Genomic DNA, 20,915 nt, shown 5'->3' with positions numbered 1-20,915 from the left:
AATAAATCTGCAAAAATGTCAACGATTCTGTGTTTTTCTGTCAATATGGGGTGCTGTGTGTACATTAATGAGGAAAAAAAATTAACTTAAATGATTTTAGCAAATGGCTGCAATATAACAAAGAGTGAAAAATTTAAGGGGGTCTGAATACTTTCCGTACCCACTGTATAGTTTCTGCTGCAGATTATTCAAATTAATCTTTCAAATACAGAAAATTGCCTTAAAACACCAAGAAAAATATCATATTAGATTGCATTTCATTTATTAGTCTTTTTCCAATAACGTATTAAATCAAATAATATCATCTCATCTAAAAACGTATGTTTTGACAAACAAAACTAAATTAAATTACTAAATTGCAACTGTCCATCTATCTTTTTTCTTTTATTTCATTTTATTTTTTTATACAAAGGTAGCATCTTTTGAGGGCATCTCACAAAGTTTTCCAAGTGACTGTCCAATACAATTTCAAAATGGCATAAAATACCAAGAAAAAAAAACATTAGGTTGTATTTTATCTATTAATCTTTGAGTTTACATTTTTTTTATCAGTACCCAAATGCCTATTTTGTCACCTGATACTAGTAAAATAGCATCTCTTGAGGACTGTCAAATCAAATTAATACAGTAGTTGTAAAATAAAAGTACAAGAGGGCTTATATCGCATGTGGGCATATTAGGGTCACAACTAACCAACATGGGTAATTTTTCACTGTAAAAGTCACGCATTTGCACTACAGAGTAGGCATAAAGCACCATGTTATGGCAAGACGATGGGGCACAGACATGAGAAAACATGAGAAATGCATTAGCAGTATTTGAAGAGGGCCGAAGAGGAAAGCAGCACTGGTTTGGTGTTGGCGTCTCAGCAGAAACGGGATTGTGAAGTCATTGATTTATGGCTGAATCAGGGGACCTATTATTGAAGTTATGTGAGAACAGGAAGTCGCTTGTGTCAGGCTCCTGTCACACGCAGAACCTGCTCTTCAATCACATTTTAGGAGGGAGAATGAATCAGTGGAATTTACGCACACATTGTTCGCTCTGTTAAAATTACGACGCAGGATCGTGATGTGTGCGTGCATGTGTTGAAGGTGCCGCTAACGTCTTCCTCCAGAACAAATCTCAAAACACTCACGTAGTCCCTGTTGTCTGGCTCCTCGTTCTCCACGTCTTCGTCACTGTCATCTTCTAAACTGCCATCTTTCAATAAGGAAGAAAGAAAGATAAACAACACACAAGACTAAGACGTAAATTTCAAGATGAACAAAATATGGCAGTTCATCTCGAAGATCAAACAGGACCTGCCCAGAGTCCCCAAACACTAGCTCTTTCTGTCTCTGATACATTCACATAAAAGCAGACATCCGCAACATACACACAGACAATCATCAATCAAGCAAGATATGAAGTATAATTCAGTTCAAACATACCTCCCCTCATAAATAAATAAATAAAACAGAAAATAAAAAAATAAAAATATCTATCTATCTATCCATCCATCCGGTATAGATAAAATAAAAATTAATAAAGTATAATTTAGTTGAAACATACTTCCCCTCAAAATAAATAAACAAATACATATATTTTTAAATGCTATTCATTCATTCATTCATTCATTCATTCAATACATATAAAATACATTTAATAAAGTATTATAATTCAGTTAAACATATTTCCCCTCAAAATTAATAAATTAAATTGAAAATAAAAATAAAAAAACTATTAAAAATGCTAGATTTATTTGTTTATGTCCAATATAGACAAATTACAAAATAATGAAGTATTATTTAATTAAAAACATTAATCTGTGTTATATATTATTTTATATTATACCATTTATAAATCATACAATTAGTATTATATCAGTATATCATCAGTATATCAGTATATATACAATTTATCAGTATTACATATTATATACTGTATATAGCAAATACAAATATAAAATAAATATAACAATAGAAATATTTAAATTATATATACACATTTGAACTAATTATTGATTAAATATATAATAATATAATTATAATATATTATTAATAATAATAATAATAATAATATTCAAAACACACCTTTGATTCTTTAAAGGGGTCATCGGATGCCCATTTTCCACAAGTTGATATGATTCTTTAGGGTCTTAATGAAAAGTCTATAACATACTTTGGTTAAAATTTCTCAATGGTAGTGTAAAAATGCCCTTTTTACCTTGTCAAAATCTGCTCTGCAGAAATCAACCAGTTTTTTGCATGTTGCTTTAAATGCTAATGAGCTCTGCTGACCCCGCCCCTCTCTTCTGTGGGGTGACGAACTGTGCTCTGAGAGACTGGCCTTGTCCCAACATTTATGTTCAAACATGTAAAAGTGAAATTAGCATCCGATGACCGCTTTAAAATTAATATTAATTTGTAGAGATAAACTGAAACTGAAATAAATGTAGTCAGACCCTCTGCTGAATACGCTTCACAGACTTTCATCTGACATGATGACTGCAGATCAAAACATAACACTAAAATCACTATAATTTTACAACCATCTCTGCTAAACCAAATGACTGGTTATATAAAAATGTTTAAAAAATGGCATTCACAGTATCTGATTTGGCGTGAAAGCAGAGTAAATTAACCATGTGATAAATGATGACAAGTCATATATTTTAGTGTGAGGTTGTGAAGTGATACAACCCAGTTTATGAGCGCTAATCATGTTAATGGCATCATTGCTAACATGTCAAACCCACGTTTAAGTTTTACAAGGTAATTTGCTGTTAAAAGAAGCCGCTTAATTTTAAAAAAGCTAGTCTAAGTTGGTTCAGCTGGCCTCGGAGTGCCTCAAAACCCTCGAAAACCATTGAAACAGGCTAGCCTGATCAGCATGGTGGCCAGAAAGACCAGCAAACCACCATAGGCTGGTTTAAGATGGGTTTTTTTAACCGGGTTTGTACATACAGTATAACAGAAAGATGACACTAAACCACCACTGTAATCTCTTACATCACCTGAGGGTTCACAGTTAAAAACTAATAAGATAGTCGAAATGAAGTGACAAGGAAGTCCTAGAGCTACAGTCCACTCGAAACTGGGCATCTTGAAGATTAACATCATCTTATCTGCCTGGCCAGACTGAAAAGCAAATAGGCTCAGCGTTACGGGGTGCTCGTGCCACACGCAGCTTTCCATTTGACGTCAGTAAAAAAAACTAATGTTAGCGGTTAGCAACCGTGCTAAAAACCTGCAGAAAGTCCTTGATTAGTAAGCAGGGCGGGTCGCAGGCAACACGTATCATTCTGCCGGGTATAACAAGTCAACCGCACTATTCATTACGATAAACAGATAATCATTGCGTTCGGTCTGATATCGGCCTTCCCAGCTCTCTGGCTTCCTTGTTCGAGATAAAAGCGGCGGGAAACTCATTAGTGAGAACAGCCCAGCAGGAAAACTCTCGCGTGGTGTCTGGATCTATAAGTTATGGCGTGAAAAGTGTGTGTACATCAACAACAATAATCTGGACACTTGGGCTTTGGAGTATTAGTGAAGCACATGTGGTGGTGATATGTGGTAAGTACATAGAGTGCACGCTAACACGCTTCCCTATGCAGTATTGAGTCGAGCAGCCACGATAGGCAGGGTTGCCTGGGCAACCACCTCAGAGCTCCCTGCAAAACAAGTGAGTATAGACTATTGTGGGTCAGCGAAGAGCAATCTGCTGCTCTCTGGCCAAGCATGTCTTCTGCTTTTTGTTTTCCTTTGCTTTGTTTACTGCTGCACAGGTTCTGACCTTGTTCAAAGAGAGCATTTGCATTTGATGACCTAGTCAAAAAGAAACACGTCTGCTAAAAGAGGGTAGCACGGTAGTTAATTAATGCGCAATACTGCTGTACAGCATAACATGACTTCGGGAAAACGCATCTAAATCAAAATGGCCTCTGAATCTGGTTTTAAAAGAAGTGATTTCTCACATTGCCTGCTTTCCCTAGGACTGGTATTGACATTTGCTTCACAGCACAGGTCTGAACAATCACAGCTTAAACTGTTTTAGGGAGTTTGTATGGCTATAAAATGAAACAAGCAATATGCATTTCAGGAATACAATTTTAGAAAGTATTATATTTATATTTTATTATTATATTTTATTTCATATTTAGATATTGTTGCTATATCAGTATTAGTATTGTGTTGAAGTACAAACATGCTTCATTAACTGATTAAATAAAATAACAGTAACAAATTATTAAATACATTTTTATAATAATAATAACAATAATATATAATAACTGTGTGTATATATATATATATATATATAGTTATATTTATTTAATATTTATATATTTGTATTTACTAGTAAATAATAATATATAATACTGATAAATCATATAATACATACATTGTATAATATATAGCCTACTAATATAATACTAATATGAGGTGCCAAACAGGAAATAATTATATACAAATCTGAATATATAGATGTCAATCTGAATATATAGTTATAATTCTGAATATATAAATGTAAATTGTGAATATATTCTACATTTTATTTCATATTAAATTCTGGTATGTGCGTTTACTTGTATAGCACATTTCCCACATGCTGACAGTTTGACTTTAAAAATTAGTTTATAATAAATGTTGTTTTTAATGAATTACACTACAATTTGTGTTTGTTTTAACTACATTTTTCATTCCTGTTCTAAATACCATTAAATCTAAAGGATTTGTTGTGGAGTGAGGAACTAAAAAATATTTATGGTGTTTATAATGTTTGTATATAATGTTTATAATGTTTTGTTTTGTTTTATTTAATAGCATTTTACATTCTATGTAATAAAATGTGACATATACTGATGCAACTTATGTGTTTTTTCTCTCAAAAATTACATTTTGAAATGGATCAGTAGCTGTAAAGTGTCAACATTTTTAATTATATATATATATATATATATTATTTTAAGAATTTTAAAATAAACTATATCTTAAATAAATAAAAATTAATTATATAAAGTGTAGACATGGTCATGTGTCCAGTGCATTATAATCAGCCTTTTGTTTTTTATCCAGTCTATATATGTGTTTATAATTGTATTAATTCATGAAAAGCAATTTGATGTTTGGAGGGAATCAAGGAGTTGTCTGGATATAAACACTCTGAACTTTCCCAGCTCACGTACTCTACATTACACTATTCTTGCTATCGAAGTCTAATAGAGGAAAATTGGAATATATTGTGTTGACATTGAAAGAATTTTCTAGAGTCATTAAATGCCCAGCGCCTGTGTGATAACAACGGCAAATTTGGCCTGGCTGATAAGGACTTTGTCAGGCACTAATAGCCAGAGGCAGTGTGTAAAGGCTAAATATCTCTAGTGGGACAGACTCTGTGTCCCTAATGGACAAACGTGAGAGGAGAATAATAGTAACTGTTGGGTGTTTGGCAGTGTAATAAAGAACCTGGCTTAAAAACCTAGGGAACATAAACCTTACCCGTAAGTCCTAAATCAGCATCCCAGTCATCGACAGGCCTCCCAGGAAGAGGAAAGCTGAAGGCGCTCTTATCTGAGGTCAGTGGAAGAGGGACTTTGGGACTGCACTTCCTCATCAGCTGGATCGCCGGTTCCGCCAGAGATTCAAGGCCTTTCATGGTCAAGCAGGTCTTCAGATGAAATGCAATCGGTTAGAAACACTTCAAGGCGCTACATGTCATCTCCAAGCGGCATTTCCTCTGGACAATATATGCATCAGAAGCTAAAATTTGCTTCTTTACAGCACATTAGCAGACAGTTAGAGCATCTGGTAATGTCTGGGGCCGGTTTACTTAGCAAAGCCGATAATAATCACAGTGTGATTCAAAAGTAGAAATGATAAAAGCATTAGGAATAGAGAAATGTAATTACAGAAGGTAGTAAAAAAAAAGTTCAACTGCACAAAAAAACACCAGGATAGGAGATGTAACAATAACTTTGGGACCAACTAGTGGACTGAAATATCACCTGAGTGGTCTGGAAGAGAAGACTAATGCCACCTTCGGCGACCAGGGCGTCTCTGCCCACAGCTGAGTTGGCGGCACGTTGCAGACAATGAAGTAGGGCTCTACGGATAGGAATGTTCTTAAGGTTGACGTCATTGTTGTGCCAGTCTTCGTACAGCTTCAGAAGATCCGCAATGTAGCCTTTCGCAACAGCAGTCCGACAGTTGACCTCTTTAGAAGAGCAGAGAGAACATTCAGTATCTTTATAATACAGGATGTTTATAATACAGTTTGCATGAAACATTCAAAGATTCTCCCTAAAGCAGAAAACATGCGGTCACATTTAGCATTAATTTGCAAATTTTACGAAGTAAATCCAGTCTTTTTTAATAAGAAATACATGTGATTGGGATTTTTTTTTACGTGAGGCCAAAACATTTAGCCAAACATTGGCTAATGTAACCTTACCTTAAGAATTGATTCAAGCCAGATCAAAGTTAATATTAATGAAAAACAGCTGACTTGACATTTACAGCAAGTAAATATCAATTAAAATGTTCAGGCTGACCAACAACCTTAAAAATGTGATGTCTCATCAGAAAATACGTCTGAAAAACAGTGTTTTAGAAGCTACTACAAACTTAGCTTTCAAAGCTAAATGCTAATCATAATAACAGTAGTTAGCTACATGAATACACACCAGATTTGTTTTTGGTAGAAAAAAAACTTTTTTTTGCTAGCTAGCATGTTAGAAACAGGCTAATATTTATTGGAAGCATCTGTATGTATCATTCATATTCAAATTGACCTCTCTTTCGCTCTCACTTTCTTATGTCACGCTCTGTTGTGCTGTTTATTAATAAAATGTAATAAGAACATACATCATTCGGGCACTAAAGAGCCATATCAACAGAATGCAATAACACTGGGATGATGGAGAGGGAACAAAAAAGCATGTGACTCTGCCTGTCAGAGCGAAAAGATTTCTCAGTATGGCACAAAAGGTTAAATGAGATCAAAAACAAGATGGCGGAGAAAGAGACACTCTGGGAGAAGACTTCATTTCCGTTCTTTAAGCCAGTGACAGGTCTGGTGCCTGAGGTAAGCACGGTTGTGTCTCATAGCACCCCTTATTCTCCATGTCGTCAATCAGTATATCGTGAACGAGAATACGTCCAAGGGTCTTGTTGTACTAAATATTATGACACTGATGGCTTGATTTCTTGCAACGCAACTACGAGGTCACACACAACAACATTGCTGTGTAACATGCATCATACATCTTTGTTGTAGCGGTTAAATCTACAGTGCCATTATGAAATGAGTTTGTCCTTTATTTTGTATTAAGAAAAACAATATTTAAAACAATATCTATAATGACATTCATTCATATTTATATATATAATTATTTTTTGTTTTTGTTTTTTGCAATAACTACTGAAGTGAAACAGCAAGAAGATTGAATCTAACATTTGTTACTATATTTTCCCTCCGCTTAGTGACAGTTAGGTTCTCTTTTTAAATGTACAATATTTCCTATCAATTCTAATTGAGAATATTGAATGAGAAGCAATAAAACACCAGGGATTCGCAATTCTTTGTTAATGCCAAGAATCTGTATCTTAGCAACTAAATTAACTTCTGATATTTATTATCAAAATGGTCACATTACTATATAGGCTACATAAGCTGTCCACTAGGAATTCAAAAAGCGACCTCATTTAGTGCTGTGCTTAGTATTGAGTGTTTTATATGAATTAACGCTTAATTCAGAGCTGTTTTTTTACACTTTACGACTCAGTTTCAAGACCTTGTTTGTTTGTTGTCTGCTAGAGATTGGCATTAGCATGTTGCTAAGCTAACCAGGCGATATTGAAATAACCATGAAAAATACTTAAGATTATACTCTGAAAGAATTATCATAAAAATGTGTTGTTTTGTCAGCCATCTTGCATGGATTTTTCACAGTCTGTTGCTTATAGTATTGCCTTCTCTGCAAAAAAAAAAAAAAAAACCCTTCCCTAGCTGCCTTATAAAAAAACAAACAAAATAAAATCCCTTCCCTTAAAAAAAAAAAAAAAAACCCTTCCATAGCTGCCTTATAACAAAACAAACAAAATAAATATAATAGAAATAGAAATAGAAATAGTTTTTACGATAATCTAAAAAGAAATACAATTAAAAATAATATAAAATGTATGATAACAATGTTAAAATATAAATAGTACATAAATAAAAATACAAAAATAAACCATGTAAAATAAAATAAAACAAAAATAAAATAAATATAATATAATATAAAATAAAAATGAATATACAAATATATAACACAATATAATGTAATAGCAAACATAAATAAACAATTAGATTCAAATAAACTGGACCCACCCATCTCATCTGACTGTATTGCTTGCTTGTAATTAAGAATATGCAAAAATAAATAAATAAACTGTCACTTGTTTATCTATCAGCAGAAACCCTTAACCAAACTGCTTATTCAAATGAACTAAATGTTTGCTGCACTGCACTAAGAGTCTTTTGGGACCAACTACTCCATGTTGATCTGCTTTGTGGTTTCAGAAATTCACTAACAGCATTACAAACAGACAAACAGCTCTTCACAATGCTACTGGTGAAGTGGATATTGTAGTTCATGCGTACAATTAAATAGAGGTATTTTTGTACTCACGACTTATGCAAATGTTTTAAAAAGTCCACCTCTGGGACTTGACAAACACCCACAACAGTTGCACAGGAAACAGTTATGATTAAATGGCCATTTGGTATTATTCCAAATGGAAAGTGATGCACTTTAATGCCATTTTAATTCTAGCTAATTTTGGTTGCATTCTATCTATCTATCTATCTATCTATCTATCTATCTATCTATCTGAGCAGGAGATTTGCTTCAGATTCACTGTGTGACTGCCACTGATCTCTTTCCAGGATTGAAGTGACATTACTAAATCAATGTTTGAAAGCCCGCCTGCGAAACTGTCAAAAGAATTTCCACTCTCCTTGTTTTAAGAGAAATCCTCCAAGCTCAGTATTCAGCTGGTTCCTCCATAAATCTCTCCAGATTTCTCTCCCATCTAATGGAGGCCATGGCAGAGAGCGGCGGGAGTGTTTGCTATATGAAGGTCAACGGTATTTACTTCCACACGTGCGAAAAACAATCGGGTGATGGAATTACAAAAGGGAAATAAGGGAAAAAGAACAACACTTTCACATTGTTCTGGGTATTTCCGAAGCTATGGGAATAATATTTTATAATGGAGAGCTGAAACTGTGTTGTGAATCTACTTCTTTGGCTTGTATCCCTCCTGAACTCCCAGTATGGGAGTCATGAACTTAAACACTGCAGTTCTATGACTTGCACAAATACAGCAATCTGAAATATTAATGTCTGCGATGGTTTCTATCAAACTTGGACTTTTTGAAGGATTTTTGGTGCCGCCTAATGTAGCCAAAGGATTTCTAGGAGTTTTACAGTGGAATATGATGTCTCAGAATATGGAAATGTCCTGTCATCGTGGACTCCGGAGATTCGGCGTCTTGTAATCACAAATGCCGCAGCGCAGATTTGATGTGTAGAAAATAGGAAAATACTTCTGTAAAGCTCGCTGGAGGAAATACGGCCACGTTAGATGATTATCAAGCGCTCGCAACGTCCTCCGGAGAAATAAAAAGCGTGCAGACAAAAGACACAGACAACTTAGCTTCACCCGACGGAGGAGAATTAATTGCGCCATCACTGGCCAGACGTGTTTCTTTTAGAGGAGGCTCCTAAAAGGCCCACAGAGCATTACGTTATTCACAGGCTCGCTGACTGCAGAGCATCAACAGGTGCAGCAGCTGTGTTCTCAATGGGAGAGAGCAGGGTGGGACTGACAGAGCCACACTTCCCCCTGCAGGATGATAAATAAACTGCAGGTAGCGTGGACTAAAACACAAGAGTGTTGGGATGGATATGCTCTGCTTATCCTCTATTTTATTTGCAGACCAAAAGTAAGTCAAAATTGTGTTTTGAGTTGAGTATGTGATTCCTGTGGGAAAAAGAAGCGCTTTTTGATCATGGTGCAAGGAGTGCTATAATATTAAAGCAATATCTCATATTTCAGCAATAAACTCTTTTTATGAAAATGCATAAAATCTAATAGATCAGCAACAAATTGCTAAAGGTTTTCAGGCTCCTATGTTTATGTTTAGTTATTTCACTTTAATGGCAAAGAAAAGAACCTAGTCATTGCCATTAAAGTGAAATTACTGAACCTACACCGAAGAAAATTTCAAACAACACTTAGAGGCTTTTGCATCAGAACTCTTCATATCGCGATTCATTTCAGAAAAAAAAGTATGATTAATTAGTTCAAATGTTTTAATCAATTAACAGCACTATATAACATTTGATACATTTCATATATAAATAAGTTTTAACCTGTATACAGTGTTGGGGGTAATATATTACAAGTAATGCAAGTTACGTAATCAGATTACTTTTTCCAAGTAACTAGTAAAGTAACGCATTACTTTTTAATTTACAAAAGAATATCTGAGTTACTTTTCCAAATAAGTAACGCAAGTTCCTTTTTCTTTTTTTTTTCTTTTTTTATTGATTGACAGCTCTCCTGTCCCCATGTTGAGAGAAATCAGAAGATGTTACTGTAGTTCTAAAATAAATATGAATATGCATTAATTCATCTCACTCTCACAAAAAAAAAACACATTCATTATTCCTCAAAATGAATAAAAATAATGCAGCTCAGAATATGACGCAAACCTGCAATAATTAAATGTTAAACAACACAAATATCCTTTATGTATTTAATCCCATTCTATTAACCAATGTCTTTGCTTCTGACTTTCGATGATCCAGTTCAACCGTACTAATAAGCACAAATTACTCTAGACAAATATTTGTGTGTTTTTTTTATTGCTGAAGTGTGTTGAAATTTCTTCTTCTGTATTCTACTGTACGGACGTAAATTTACTTTCCCTTCAGCCTGAGGCTTATTCATTTCACTTTTGGTGTGAAAAGGCTTTTATATTTGCCAAAAATAGAACTTTTTTATTTTAAAATCAAACAAGCAAGCCCTGTCCAGAATTAAAAAGTAATGCAAAAGTAACGTAATGCATTACTTTCCATAAAAAGTAACTAAGTAACGTAATTAGTTACTTTTTTATGGAGTAACGCAATATTGTAATGCATTACTTTTAAAAGTAACTTTCCCCAACACTGCCTGTATATATATATATATATATGTTTAAATCAATATATCTATCTATATTTATATCTATATCTAGAACTATGGAGCAAAGCACTCTGGGAGAAACATGATTGTGTTGCCCCAGTACCGTATGTTCACAAAAGTTAAAGCAAAAGAAACTTACTTGAGCATAACATTGCAGCAAAAGCGTCGACGGCCGCCCTGTGAAACAACAGAAAACACATCTGACATTAAAATATGTATATGAAGCATTTCATTTCTACAGCGTCATGCGCACCCCATTCTATCCCTCTCCGAACACGCATAAAGCTAAGTAACACGAGCACACATCCAGCTGCACTTAGCATTGGGTGGAGAGGCTGCCGCTTATATATATATATATATATATATATATATATATACATATATATATATACTGTATAACGATTCCTGTCATTGTGATCATAAGCATTTATTTTGCAGTGACAGGGTTGCTAATTCAGCAGTCACCATATTCCTCTACCCAATACGTGCAGGGTGAATGTAGAATGATTATGAATGGCTTTGCAACAATCTGCCAATAAATATCACCACCGGTCTGTCGGGTTGACAAAATCCAATGCCTTGAAATATGGGCAGAGAGCAAGCTACGTTTTTGAAATTTTGAGATGGAAAAGCCGGGGCTAAAGATTAAGAAAAAGCTTAGAAAGAAAGAAAGCTTAGAAAGAAAGAAAGAAAGAAAGAAAGAAAGAAAGAAAGCTTAGAAAGAAAGAAAGAAAGCTTAGAAAGAAAGGAAGAAAGAAAGAAAGAAAGAAAGAAAGCTTAGAAAGAAAGAAAGAAAGCTTAGAAAGAAAGGAAGAAAGAAAGAAAGAAAGAAAGAAAGCTTAGAAAGAAAGAAAGAAAGAAAGAAAGAAAGCTTAGACAGAAAGAAAGAAAGAAAAAGAAAGAAAGAAAGAAAGGCCTTCTGCTTTCTAAATCTACACTTTGCTGCATGTAATGTTGTGTAAGACCAAATCAAGTGGTCCATTTGAAACCGAGCCAAAGAATGACTTCACTCCAATTAACCCAACCAATCAAAGCCCTAACCCAAAAATCAGAGCTATTATTGGTTATTTCCAGAGCCAGGAGCATGTTCTCCTTGTGTGAATCCCATTTAGCACTGCAGAAGACATACTATTCTAACATCTAATTTCATAGTGCGTCTTATTGTACACTTGGGTTCTGAAAACCCACTGAAAAAATACAAATCTTGGTCCTTCGCATGTGCAGCACAACAGTCTCCTTTGTGGAATCTGCACAAACAATATTATCAAGCCAATTTCGACTCTCATCACATCACAACAGGAGTCATCTCGGAGAGTTTTTGATAGGGGTCACACTGCAGCGATGGACTGCGCTATCGTCGCCGCTGGGATCAAGACAAGACACTGAGTAGATCAATGTCAACATCACGTGTGTGGAAAACACATGCACGTTGAGCAACAGCATTGGGCCTATTATCTACATGGGGGTATTTGGCTTTAAATGCTGCCCTTGTCATTCAACTATCAGACTGCTTTTGTTTGCTGTGCATGTAGTCTCAGACTCAAAACAGTCTGTTCACAGACCATCTGGTGAATGTTCCACATAAAATGGGAAAGAACTTAGATCTGGCAAATTCTAATCTCAGTCGAGCTGAGAATGTCTGAATTCATGGACTGAATTGTGGTAGCAAACAGTATGCACTGCTTTGAATATAAGGAAAATGAATTGAAATTTCAAGACTGTAATTTTAGAATAGAAAGAACGAATGTGGCCCTGATAACCCTGAAAGTTTAGAATTGATTTTAGATAAACATAAAGATAGATGAATCGATAGATGTACAGACAGACTCAATGAATGACAAAGATGAAACGATGGAACAAATGAAAGACAGACAGAACAAATTCATTAAAGACAGATAGATAGAACGAAAAGAAACAATAACAATAAATGACAGACAGAATGAACAACAGACAGAATTAAAGGGATAGTTCACCCAAAAATGAAAATTGTGTCATTAATTACTCACCCTCATGTCATTCCAAACCTGTACAACCTTCGTTCATCTTCAGAACACAAATTAAGATATTTTTGATGCATTCTGAGATTTCTCTGACCCTCCCATAGACAGCAATGTAATTACCACGATCAAGGTCCAGAAACGTAGCAAGGAGATCGGTTTTTTTTCTTTTTCTTTCTTTGCGTACAAAAAGTATTCTCGTATTTATTTTGTCTCAATTTTTGTTTTTGTTTTTTGCACCCTCAAATTCCAGATATTCAAATAGTTGTATCTCGGTCAAATGTTGTCCTATCCTAACAACCATACATCAATGGAAAGTTAATTTATTCAGCTTTCAGATGATAAATCTCAATTTCAAAAAACTGACCCTTATGACTGGTTTTGTGGTCCAGGGTCACATATGATAGACAGATGTAATGAATTACTGAATGACAGACAGACAGATACATAGGATAGAATGCATGAACAAACAACAGATGTAACAATAGACAGAACCAATGAAACAACAACAGACAGACAGACAGAATGAACGAAAAAATTAATGAATGAAACAAAAGAATGATAGAACGATAGGACAGACAAAAGACAGCGCAAGCAGCATATAAAGTGAACGATAGAATGAAGGATTCTATCAGCAAGATTGATCGATAATAGAATTATAGAACAAATGATAAACAAAACCAAAAAATGCAGAATGGTAGGACAGACAAAAGACAGACAGAACAAACAAACATCAAAGCAAACAACAGAATGAGCGACAGAAAATTAATAAAACAATAGAATGATAGAATTAATGGTAGAAAGAACAAATGAACAAAAAAAATTATAGAACAATAGGACAGACAGAAAGATAGTCAGATGGAGCGACAAACGGACAGACAGATATAGACAGACAGACAAGACAGACAAGACAGACAGACAGACAGACAGACAGACAGACAGACAGACAGACAGACAGACAGACAGACTTCAAAGCAAGGCTTTATCTCTCTCTGTTTCTCTGGTCACACCATGGCATGGTAGATCTTGAAAAGCTCTTTGACTTACAGCAGTATGTAGCCAGACCCCTACAGTGCGCAACATTGTTAAGTCTCCATCACACAGACAATATGTCACTCCCTGTTCACTAACCGCAAGAGAGCACAAACAGCCCAGCGGTGGAGCAGACAGCAGCTCGCTGACGCAAAACCACCATTCTGTCCTCAAGATACTCAATCCGCTTTACCGCAGCCTCTCTGTTTGTGGACACTGGGAGCTCCATAAAGAAATCATATCATATCTCTCCTCTGCCGCTGTCGGAGTCTTCCAGTCACGCTGCTGACATTAATGCAAACAGTGGCGTATTGCAATTTCGGAGGCAGGCAAATGCCATTGTTTCCCCAAGCTAACGGCTTGTCGCTTCTTTGAAATGGCACGCGGTATCAGTCGGTAGGACTACAAGCATCAGTGCGCATATGTTCTGCGGGGATTTGAGCTATGAGGCCGAGCTGTCAGCAGAAAGCCAGCAGACAAATTTGACAATATTGAAGATCTGTTGATCTTTTCTGCCTGAGCACTGAGTATTTTTTTCATATTCATCAGAGAGTGAACAGAGAGAAATTCTCAACGTAGATTTTAAATCTTTGCAGCACACTACTGTAAAGGCCACAGAGGCCGTTTTTAACCCATGTATGTATTACAGAATTACATGCTTTCAAGTGATACTGAAGTGATGTCTAGAAGGAATGGCAGGTGTAGATGGAACGGCTTATGACATTTATACTGAGTTTACATGATTTCAGCATGGGCAAAACAGTTCTGCGAAGAGGGATACTGGATCTGAAAGTGCAACTTTCCCAGGCCGATCAAATCATTGAAGTGTTTAAAAGATGAAATACATAATAACAAAACAAAAAGAACAACATGTCCCAGTCGTCTCTGGCCATGTTGAAAATTATATTCTTGCTTATACTGATTAGTGAGAAGTAAATACTGCATGTTATGGAGAGCCTAAAGTGACATTTGCAGAAAAAAAAAATCATTTTGCATGTACATGTACACACAATCATTGTGTAATTTTTATTGAATTAAAATATTTAATTAATAAAATAAGTTAAAGAAATATTAATATTAATAGGAATAACAATACAAATAAAATTATAGTAATAAAAATTATAATAATAATAGCAAAAACAACAATAATGTATGTAGCGTTAATGTATTTATTATTACTGTAATTATTATTAATGTATTATTAGTAATACTTGAGACTTGATTTATTTATTATAATAAAAGTTGTCATCTTTTATTCCAGTTGTCATCGTTATCCCCTCAAGTTGTTCCAAACACAAAAGAAGAATGCTGGTAACCAAACAGTTGATGGTAGCCATTGACTTTCACAGTATGGAAAGAAAATTCTATGGAAGTCAATGACTACCGTCAACTGTTTAGTTACCAACATTCTTCAAAATATCTTCTTTTGTGTTCAACAGAAGAAAGAAGCACATACTGGTTTGGAACAACTGGAGGGTGAGTAAATGATGACAATTTTTTTATTTTTTGGTGACCTATCCCTTTAATATTATTATTAACTCTTTCCCTGCCATGGATGGAGTTTTCTGTTTTCACTGGCATATGGTAGGAGGTGCTATTACGCATCATCTGGAAGAGTACTGAACGTCTAGATCAAAACATGGTGAAGAAGGAGAAATAAGTGATCGCGTATGTGAGCAGATGCATATGTAAAATAGAAAAATTAAAATGTAAAATGGCCTAATGTTACAGAATGAAATGATGATCCAGAAAGTGGTATAGGACTGTGCGAGCTTTAGATGTGTTGATGAAAGTGATCCATTTCATCTATGTTTTGATCATCGTTCTGAATCTGATCCAGGTGTAGTCTTTTACAAAAATTCAATTTTCTCAGCTTTTTGCTCAAACTGTTGCTTTTTTCATGAAACTTACCCTCATTCAAGTCAAGTGTGGATAAAAAAAAGATTGCATGAAGCTAGAATAAAACTTGTTTTTTAAAGCAGAGGCTCAGTTCTTTGTTTCGTTTTCATGCAACAAAATATTCTGGTTGCCATTAAACTTTTGTGAAAATGATCAAAATATTTATAGATCGACATTTTTGTATTCTAATTATAATAATACAGTTTGTCTAATTTAACAATGCATAATTATGAGTAATTATTGAAATTACATTACATATGTAATGGTAATTACATTTTAACGGTGACACTTGTGCACTTTAGACCCGTGGAAAGAAATCACAACTTCTTTATTTTAACCAAACTTTACTGAGGCAGCTTATAATGACTGACAGATCAATTTCCTTCTGCTGGAAATCGGAAACAGTAAAGTGAAAGACTTTCTGATCTCGAAACGGTTGCAAATATCATCATCTGGCAGATAAAACACCTCACAGATGCTGTTGGCATCAGACAAGCCTCGTAAGGTAACTGTGGAGAGCCTAGAGAGGGCGCTGTACTTACTCCTGACAACTGTCGGAAAACTGGACCCATTCCATATCGGGTTTCTGATAGCTCCCTGCACACACACAGCGGATTACCGCAGAATGCCATTTAATTACAATTCTCGCTCTCCTGTACACTTCCTGTCCTGTGGGAATCCTGACATGGACGCACTAGAGAAGAAAATCTGCATGTGCACCAAGCCGGCAAACACACGTATCAGATATGGGTGTAATCCAGTTCTAGTCTTACATTCAATATTGCAGTTTAATTTGACTTTATCTGCCTCACAGAGCTGTGCTCCTGGAGTTAAGCAGCCAGAGAGGGTCCTTAGGTTATCGCACGAACTCGCAGAGGCATTGATTAGCTCTAGTCTTTAGTTCCGATTTAAGAGCAGGAGAAGCTCTGGCCACTAATTGGTCAGGCCGTCAATTAGACACTGATGCTTCACTTAACCTGTTGGCAGTGAGCATCAAATTAACAAGAGAATGAGGCGAGATAGCCTGGTGCTTCAGAAACTAGCGCAGACAGGCATACCAGCACACTACTAGTTCTGCAACAACCTCTATAGTTTTATACTTTGCACAATTGTGTGACTTGAACTTATGTTTCCAGTGTCATAAATGAAAAAAAAAAAAAAAACTAATATCAGCAGAAGTCTTTCTTTATCCGTTAAGCAATGACCAAATTTATAGGCACTTTTACTCAATAATGAATTAGAAATGCTAAATAATTCAGCCAGTTGTTATTCTCCAAATAAAACATGCAACATGACATCAAGTGACAACAATGTACCATGCTTTTGTCATAAAATGGTTATATTATATATAATGGTTTTATTTGCTATTTTATTAATTAAGTATTTCCTTTCATAATAATTACACCAAGATTGTGTGTGCACATGAAAACTTTGTCTGCAAAAAACTTCCCATGTAAGTAAACAAATAAACAAACAAACATGTAAATAAAACAAATAAATAAATGTTTCCATGAAAATGCAAGTTTCTTGTCCATTTCTCAAGTTTCTCACACATATGCTGAAGTTTTTTGTTGTTGTTGTTTTCCCTGCAAATGCTATAGGGCCCTCTGTAGTATGCAGTATTTACTGCTCACTAATCCATATAAGCAAGTATTTAATTTTAAATAAATGATAAAATGAAAAAATGACAGACAGAGATAAATAATAAGATAAAAAGATGTAGAAGATCAATAAAATGAAACTGACAGAATAAATGATAAACAAAACCAATTACAGACATATCAAATGAATAAAATGATAAAACAGACTGAACGAATGACTGACATATGGATAAGGCTGACAGAACAAACAACAGAATGACAGACAGACAGACAGATCATTCATTCATGAATATTATGTTGTGCTCTTTGTGTTTGCTGATGTTGTAGGTCCTTCCACACAATCACATTTTGTAAAGCGAAGTGCTATATTCCCCCTACAAAGTGTGTAGGGAGCAGTGAACACTAGGGACCCTATGAATCGGAACGCAGCTTGGAACAGGGTTTGCTGCTCTGTGCAGCATCAGGACACACTCAACAAGTGCAGCACTCTTCATGTGGGAATTCATTTCCTGTCACTGCAGGTCAAGCACTGTTTACCCAGGTTAGGCTACTGCCAATCAGCATATCTATGCAGCACACAGTTGCCAAACTCCAGTAAACAAGCATCTTCTGAGCATTTCAATGAGCAGGCTTGCTATAAATGAGTTGTACTGTGCATGCAAATTTCCCAGGACAGGATTTGATCTATGAGTTACAATATAAGACACTAATTATACAAGGCCAGTGCACCGATGGCTGCATCTTACACTTTGATAATATGTCACACCACATGTGGCGCAGCAAACAAACACACAACCCCCCACAGTCACCTGCTAATTTCTAAAGAACCCATCCACTTTCCTTTATAGGGAAAACACATGGGAAAACACACAGAAAAACACTTAGAAATTATGTAATATGTAAGAAGTATCTTAACCTAAAACTCAAGTTCACTGAAACAATAAATGATTTTTGAAATCTTCAAAAAAAGAAATACTAGGCCAATCTTGGCATTTTTGACAAACAAGCCTCAGCCTTGGAGCACAAATATTTGAGGGATTGGACATTAGGGTTATGTTGTGGCCTTTATTATAGCAAGGTAAGTGGAGTTGCACCTGCAGGCGAGACAAGAGACTCGCATTTTGGAGAGACTTTAAATTCAGACTTCTGACCTTCTGGTGTTGAAAGAATTTGATATTACTGAAAGTCAAATTATGTCCGTACATTTAGTAGACCACAAACTCAGATATTGGTGTTTAAAATTGGATCTTACATAATAATCAATCAAATCAATCCTCAATCAATCAATCAATCAATCAATCAATCAAATCAAAGTTAAAATATTTATATTTATTATTTAAAAAACTATTATTAGTAGTAGTAGTAGTAGTAGGGCTAAACTATAATAATTATAGGCAGAAGTATAATAATAAATAATAATAGGCAGAAATATAATAATAACAATAATTGTATTAAACTATATTAGTTATAATTTGGGTTTAGCATTAAAATGTATATTTCATAGCATTTTATTCTATTATTATTATTATTAATAATAATATTAATAATAATAAACAAATAGTAGGGTCAATTTATAAATAGATATTTCTCCATTTTAAATTATTTAAAGTGACCAAAGTGACCATACATGGAATAATGCATTTTAAAAAAGACATTATAAATGTTATTATTATTGTTGTTGTTGTTGTTGTTGTTGTTGTTAATAATTTTGGATGCTAAACCCACATTAGAACTAAAGTAATATAATAAGTAATAATAATAATAATACTGTTTTGAATGTCTTTTTATAAATGCATCAATCCATGTATGGCCACTTTATATGATCAAATTGATTTAAAATGGAGAAATATCTAAAAAATAAACTGCAAAAAAATGTTGTGCGTACTTTATTTCGACTAATGTAAGCAAGCGTGTGAGTAATGTAATGACCAGCGCTTTCAGCACACAGAACTGTTCTTACTGTCAGGCGAGATCAGCATACGCCAATGACGCACCCTCGCGACATGTGATACTCACTTGACGGTGCGTAGGTGCTTGGTGCTGTGTGGAGATATAAGCTTGAAGACCACATCCAGCCCTCGGTTCTTCCCCAGCAGGTCGGCCGTGGTCACTACAACACCAGATATGTGATTAACACAACAATAAAAAGTCTTTGTAACATTGCTGAACCCAACACTACTGAAAAGATTGCATTTCACAGCGCAGTATACTGGATCCCCCTGTCAATCTTGTGCAGGGGCGATCGTTCTCCACAAAGGATAGACTCAAGGGGGAATTTTAAGAGACCACCAAAGTCCAGACTTCACCCTTATAAACAAGGCATGTGTCCAGATGATATTTCTCCTATTAATACATTGTGCTTGCTACAAGGCTAGCTGGCATCACAAACACTGACGGTCGCTGCGGCGGAATCTCTTCGGCGTCCCAGGGTACGCAGACTGTACGTCTAGTGTTTAAAATATATATATATATTTCAACTTTTATGATAAATCATAAAAGACTTTTGGATGCCTTTTCGGAACGGTGCATTTCTCACGGTTACAACCTGAGAGCTGAACCTCCTGCGTCGGTATCATTCACAGGATAGCTGTCACATAACTGATAAACAGACCTCACACTGCATACAGCAAAAACATGACTGCATTTGAAATAAAAACCAGCAAAGGCCGATTTGCATTTTATGGCCGATTACCCGTTATCGCATTTTCCACTGGTGGAATCGCATACAAAGAGTAAATCAAAGGTGGAGGCCAACCTCCCTCTGCCCCATGCAGAGCAAAATCACAATATATTCTTCTTTAAGTTAGATTTGAATACGGCGGGTGCATAAATACGGTAATAGTGGAGTTCTAGAGCAAACGGCACAATAAGTGCTAACGCTTGGTTTGCAATTTCACCTGAACACTTTATAGCTGGAAACATGTTATGAAAGATGGGAAAATAACTACAGATACAAAGAAGAGAACAGCCGTGCATCAAAAGCAGCTATTTTATGGGAATTATATTAAACCACAGAGGTACACAAGTAGAAAGTAGAGTCGAAAAACATGAAAAATGGAACGAGACTCTTTTTAGTATGGAACTGGATTATGAAACCAGCTAGGTATTTATTTTAGATGCTACTATTTTATGACTGTTTTCAATTCAGTTACACTATCATTCAGTAGTTT

At 35.2% G+C, this 20,915-nt stretch overlaps 1 protein-coding gene across 2 annotated transcripts in view; it reads right to left on the bottom strand.

Moving 5' to 3' along the window:
• Window positions 1–20,915, bottom strand: part of LOC107654140 (cytosolic carboxypeptidase 4-like) — a 227,408-nt gene that overhangs the window by 111,860 nt on the left and 94,633 nt on the right. For both annotated transcript variants that reach the window (XM_016441082.1, XM_016441083.1), the window contains 5 exons: window positions 19,762–19,855; window positions 11,356–11,393; window positions 5,987–6,195; window positions 5,481–5,649; window positions 1,139–1,203 (listed from right to left, as the gene is read on the bottom strand). In XM_016441082.1, the coding sequence (XP_016296568.1) occupies window positions 1,139–1,203; window positions 5,481–5,649; window positions 5,987–6,195; window positions 11,356–11,393; window positions 19,762–19,855 (575 nt within the window). The remainder of the gene's footprint in view (window positions 1–1,138; window positions 1,204–5,480; window positions 5,650–5,986; window positions 6,196–11,355; window positions 11,394–19,761; window positions 19,856–20,915) is intronic.

Source organism: Sinocyclocheilus anshuiensis, unplaced genomic scaffold, assembly GCF_001515605.1.
Source record: "Sinocyclocheilus anshuiensis isolate Anshui unplaced genomic scaffold, SAMN03320099.WGS_v1.1 scaffold115, whole genome shotgun sequence".
Taxonomy (NCBI): domain Eukaryota; kingdom Metazoa; phylum Chordata; class Actinopteri; order Cypriniformes; family Cyprinidae; genus Sinocyclocheilus; species Sinocyclocheilus anshuiensis.
The sequence above is the reverse complement of the archived record's forward strand: the minus strand, read 5'-3'. Positions and strand labels throughout refer to the sequence as shown.